The 6,200-nt window shown below is 39.7% G+C and overlaps 1 protein-coding gene across 1 annotated transcript; it reads left to right on the forward strand.

Moving 5' to 3' along the window:
- Positions 1-264: 264 nt before the first annotated feature.
- On the forward strand, positions 265-2,775 carry LOC107766290 (receptor-like serine/threonine-protein kinase At4g25390). The gene has a single exon (XM_016585042.2). The coding sequence runs from the start codon at positions 468-470 to the stop codon at positions 2,526-2,528; it is 2,061 nt and encodes a 686-aa protein (XP_016440528.2). The 5' UTR covers positions 265-467; the 3' UTR covers positions 2,529-2,775.
- The last annotated feature ends 3,425 nt before the right edge of the window (positions 2,776-6,200 follow it).

Consider the following 6,200-nt stretch of genomic DNA (forward strand, 5'->3'; position numbering starts at 1 on the left):
TATTCTTTTTAATTTTGACCCATACAGTATATATATAAAAATTTTGTTTCTTAGTAAAGTTATTTGATTAGTTAAATCTTTTTGTTAGTAGAGGAGAGTATATAATTGTAATGTAACTGCATTTCCCCCCAAATTTAGCATTATTTCCTCCTAATTTGAGCATAGAACTTATAAGAAAAAAGAAAAAAAAAGAGAGAAAAAAGAAGGAAAAAAAATAGCGCCCCCTTTGACTAAAAAGGGACCACGAGCAGACTTGTCCATCTGCATTCTGCACTGTGGAAAAGCAAAGTAAAAACAAAATAAAGATATGCACAAAAAGCCATATACCTCTGCAAGCAAAAAGCATTAATCTCAGTTCAGAACCTGAAAAAGAAGAAGAAAAATCTCCGATCCGATTCTTTGCAACGATACACTTATGTGGGTTTTTCACAGCACAAATCCTTCATTTCTGTAATTTCTTTTTCATCATGCCATCTCGCGAACTCCGTTCTTTACCGCCGACGCCGACGCTGTCTCAACCAGTTCACCGTCAGAGACACCACCTCCTTCCACCACTTGCCGGAGGTATCGCCGCCGCAGCCTCCCTCCTTATTCTCTTCACTTTCTGCTTCCGAAAAATTAGCCATAAGAAAACCGTCCCATCTTCCGACTCCGAGTCAAATAAAAAACCCCCTCACCGGTTCTCCTACTCCTCTCTCCGACGCGCCACTTCCAACTTCTCTCCAGCTCTTCGCTTGGGCCAAGGCGGGTTTGGATCAGTCTACAGCGGAACTCTCAAAAGCCCAACTTCCAATAATGTTTCAGTGGCCGTTAAAGTCATGGATTCAGGGTCCTTACAAGGCGAGCGCGAATTCCAAAATGAGCTGTTCTTATCTGGTAAAATCTACTCTAAATACATAGTATCTACAATCGGTTTCTCTTCAGACAAAAGAGGCCGCCGTATGTTACTTGTTTACGAGCTTTTGTCTAACGGAAGTTTACAAGACTGCCTTTTGCATCGCAAGTGCAGTGAATTAAAAGATTGGAAAAAGAGGTATTCAATTGCTCTTGATATAGCTAAAGGGTTAGAGTATTTGCACCATTTCTGTGACCCAGCAGTGATTCACGGCGATATTAAGCCGAGTAATATTTTATTGGATGATAATTTTAATGCAAAAATTGGTGATTTTGGGTTGGCACGGTTGAAATCAGAGGATCAGGTTGAAATTGAAGTGAAAAAGGAGAGTCCTGTAGGAGGAAATGGGGTAGTTGAGGATAATGGGTCGGTGGCTGAGGAAACGGAGAGTGTGAGTGTGGTTACTGTTAATGGTTTTGAGGAGTTTCACAGAGGAGTTGAGCAGTCGCCGGAGAGTGTTGTTATTGGGGTGGAATTGTCACCTGAGGCCCATGTGGTATCTCCAAGAACGGTGGCGGATATGGTGTCCCCATCTGAGGGCATAGAAAAAACGAGTCTTTCAGAGGGTATTTTTGATAGGTCCAGTATAGACAGTGGGATTGAGATTGGTGATAAGAAGAGTGGGGTGAAGAAGAATAAGAAGAAGAAAAGTGTTACTGGCAAAGACTGGTGGTGGAAGCAAGATACTGGTGGGACGGATTCAGGAGTGGTGAAGGATTATGTAATGGAATGGATTGGGAATGAGATCAAGAAGGAGAGGCCAAAGACTGAGTGGATTGGGGCTTCGTCGAGTTCAGGAGTGGTTGGTAAAACAGAAAAGAAGAAGCATAAGAAGCGATTAGATTGGTGGGTTTCTTTAGATGATGAAAAGAATGTGAAAAAGGAGAAGAGGAGGCCTGCAAGGGAGTGGTGGAAGGAGGAGTATTGTGAGGAGCTTGCCAGGAAGAAAAAGAAAAAGAAGAAGCAACAGGGTGGAATAGGTTCAGTTAGTGATGATTGTCATAGTGACTCTTGGTGGCCAAGGGATGATGAATTGTATGCTGATAGGAAGAAGAAAAGGAGTAGGAGCAGAAGCAGTAAGAGTAGCATGGATTGGTGGTTGGATGGATTTAGTAGCGAGCTTCGGAGAGCTCGGAAGAATAGTTATGATTCTGCTAGTGGGGAGATACCTAAAAGTGGTGGCATCAGTAGCACTCCAAGCATGAGAGGAACTGTGTGTTATGTTGCACCAGAGTATGGTAGCTGTGGTGATCTATCTGAAAAGTGTGATGTTTATAGCTATGGGGTGCTTTTGTTAGTTCTTATTGCTGGGCGTAGGCCACTTCAGGTGACAGGGTCGCCCATGTCTGAATTTCAACGTGCTAATCTTCTCTCTTGGGCACGTCACCTTGCCCGAGCAGGGAAGCTTCTTGATCTGGTTGATCAGTCTGTTGAATCATTAGACAAAGAACAAGCATTACTCTGCATTACTGTTGCCCTGCGCTGCTTGCAGAAGTCACCTGCCCGTCGTCCATCAATGAAAGAAGTAGTGGGGATGCTCTCTGGAGATTTAGAAGCTCCTCAACTACCAGTTGAACTTTCACCCTCGCCCCCCTCCCGCTTCCCATTCAAGTCCCACAAGAAGGTTCGGTGAGCTTAAAATCAAGTCTCAGTTCTGTACAAAAAGCAGTTTATGTTGGTGATTATTTCTTGTCTTTGTGGATGACTTATTATGTAAAGAAGAGATAGGAATCAAAGAATTAACAGTTTTACTGGATTTTTTTCTTTCATGTTCTGTTTATTGTTTTACTTTTGAGTTGGTATATGTGTATTCTTTTTCTTTCTGGAAGCTAAATAACAGTCAACAAAGCCATTTGATAATTTATCTTGAGTTTTGATATTGACTCTTAATTGCTAGAGATGTTTGGACAAGCGGAACAAGGCCCCAGTTTTAGCCTTTTAGGTGCTTCAAGTGTTTGCTTTCTGTCTCAATCGCTGCTTATGGACCATTATTTTGGACACCTGATAGCTATTACCAAACATTGGCTGCTTGTCCCTTTCTTTTCCGTTGTGTATCATCCCTGCTTTTGAACAAGGCTATTACTGTCACTGCTTTGGCTTCCAACTGGCCCTTTACTCCCCTCCCTCAAAATGAAAAATTGAATTAAATAAGTGGAAAGGAGAAGTGAGGTAGGATGAGGAATGGAAAGATGCACCGTTTAGTCTCTTTTTTTTTTGGGGTAAAACTAGGAGATACTAAATCTATTTTACTTTGTGACGGGGTGATATTTGTACATCTGCATACAGGTACGCTTTTCTCTGCGATTGTAGCAAATGGCTGTGAACTCTTTCATGTGTTAGTTTGATGCATATGTGCATTACGATACTTTGATTCCTTCAGAAACAGATATATATCCCTCCATACTAATTATTTGAAGTGCCTTTTAACCCTCCATCTTGTGCTTCCAGTGATGGAGAACATGCTATAGGTTGAAAAAGTTTTTAGTGATCAAAAATCTGATATTTTGGGGTTGAATTGAAGCGTCCCAAGCATGAGGTTTTTCTGATGTTATAGAACTTCTGTTTCCAATTTACTGGAGGTTGACTTTTGTCATGCTTTTTTCCAATGACTCAAATTAGATGAGCTGTAGGCTTTAGTGTTTTGCAGAACTATAGAGTTACTGTTTCAACTATTGCTGGTCGCTTTTGATTAGGCACAGACGATTTATAACAAAGGAATGTACCAAATAAAAAGAAGGTAATTCTATATGTTGCAGTCTACAGATATGGTCACGTTTTCAATAGATTAATAATATGTTGTTGATCTTCTTTATCAAGAGATAGAGATACACCAGTTTCTCATCTTTAGCCTTTTTGTTAGTGATCTTTTTGTCCCCTTTGTTTCTTGTTGCTTGTGTTATTTTTTATTAATTCATCCTTTTCTACCAAAAAGCAGTATGCTAAAGGGTTTCTTTTCTGCTAATTTTGGCGAATCCACAAGCATTGTGTTAAATCTTGATTTACTTATCTATTTATTAAGAAAGGGGAGTGTTAAATCTAGATTTATATCTGGCAAGAGTAATCATGAATATGTTTAGAGCTAACTGCAATCATTTTGTAAATGGCTTGGCATCTTGGTCCACGTTGGAGGTGTAATGAGCTGATTCAAGCCGAGCTTCAGAGATTCAACTTCGTTCGAGTATCAGATGAGTCTAGGTGGACTCAAGAACTTGCCTTGATTGAAAATACTCTGTGCTTGAATTTTGGTAAAAACTGAGCATGAATTGGTGTCGCATCATTGCTGAAGAACAAAAACCACAAAAAGTTGGTGTGACTATAACAGTGTCTCGACAGACAGAGGCAAACATAGCAAATGGATGGTGAAAAAATAGAAAAATAAGGAAACCTTGTTGCTGATATTATTGTTATCGCCGTCAACTAGGGGCTTTAAAAGCTGAATGCAGTATTGTGAGCGGAGGGCAAAGCAGCACTGCAGCATAAGATTTGTGATGGATGACTCCAAAGGGAAGGGGAAGTGCGAGGGGTTAGATGAAAAATAACAAGAATGATAATGTTGTTGATTGGAAAGGCTTAAGGATTCTGCTGGAGATTAGGAAGGAAGCCGTGAGGGAAGAGAATGAAAACTTGTGTAATTGCACTTATCATGTGTATTAGGTTCCTGAAAGCCTAGCTCTCATTTTTATAATTTAGACCTAGAAATAAATAATAGCTGTTAAAAAGTTTACAATCCGAGTCTTGCTTATTCAAGCTCGCTTGTCTAACCATCAAGCTTAACTTGTTAATAACGAGCTATACTTGAACTTAAGGGAGTTGGCTGCCGAGCCGAGCTATACTTGAACTTAAGGGAGTTGGCTGCCGAGCTGAGTTTTTTGAGCAAATTGCTTGGCTAGTTCATAGTTTATCCTTGCATGGTTCCTTTTGACCGTAGCTTGATTGTCTTGCTTTTAGTCAATTCTCGATTCTAGCAAGCAACTTAAAGCTGCTCTCCTACTCTGTTCTTTTTTGCTGTTTCAGCTCTTTAGCTATTTCTATATGTTTAGCTAGGTGCATCTGCTCTTGGTTAGGCCTCGTGGATGTCGACTACCTCTCTCGTTTACAGTCACTTAAAGAAGAGAGATTCATTTTACTATTCTTTCGTCCTTTCTCAAAAAACTATTCTTTAGTCTCATTGACAACCATTATATGTGTACTTCCACTGACTTCCTTGATACTGAAAGCTAGCTGCATTTGAATATTCCAATGACATGGTAGCAAGGGAACCTAAAGTTATATACTGCCGGCACGCTAGCTGTAGTATCAATTGTCGGTATCACAAAGAGCAAAAAGCTTGATGAAAGTTGGATGGATCCATAGAATTCTGTCTGCAGTCTCTGATAAAGCTTGGTAATTTCTGCTGTATGTGGAGAATATTAGCTATTTGGCTTAAAAATGTATCTGACTGCCCAAGGACCAATCACTTTTCGATAAACTACAGGTATGACTAATACTGTTTTATGCAATATTTTCTTCTCCTCTTTTAGCATTTTGGAGAATTTGTTCTTCAGTGAAGTGGACACATATGTAATTATTAGTACATTATAATAATGACAGATTCTGCTTTCATATTAATATGATTTATAAAGCAAAGGACATGTATATGTGTGCAGGAGTGACGAAGTTGTACTATAGTCTATAGCACAGCAAAGAATTGCACAGGACGGAATGTGTTTGAAGGCAGAAGTTGGGGAACCAAAGCATGGTTGTTGCTTCTCAGCCTTTATATAATGTCTGAACTCTATGTTCCTTTTGCTTCGGGTTGGCTTGGGGTTTTGAAATCTGCCATATGCATGTGAGAAGGCCGTGATCCTTCTATTTCAAGGTTACTTTTCATCCGGTGTACCCTTGGAGGGTAATTACCTCTTATTAGTTGTATTGTGGCTTGCTTGAAGCGAAATTATTGACTGGATACTATAACGTGTCAGCATATATTTTCATTTGACAGTAAGTAAACCATGAATTCTTTCAGTAGAATAGATCTCCTCGTAAGTTGTATTAATCGAGATGGTGTTCTTTTTCTTATTTAGATAAACTTGGAAGATCTTCATTACGTTGGAAGGTGAAGTATCAGAAAATAAAGGCCTATGGAAAGGTGTAATACATAACCTCAGGTAATTGTTCAAATTGTATGCATGTTGCTATCTTACTTCTGTCAGTCTTCTGTCTAATGTATGTGCATCCCCAGTAACTGATACTGCAACTATGACGATTGAATCAATTTAGTGGCACCAATTCTTTAATGCTATGACGATTGAGTCAAGTTAGTGGC

Source organism: Nicotiana tabacum, chromosome 6 (assembly GCF_000715075.1).
Source record: "Nicotiana tabacum cultivar K326 chromosome 6, ASM71507v2, whole genome shotgun sequence".
Taxonomy (NCBI): Eukaryota; Viridiplantae; Streptophyta; class Magnoliopsida; order Solanales; family Solanaceae; genus Nicotiana; species Nicotiana tabacum.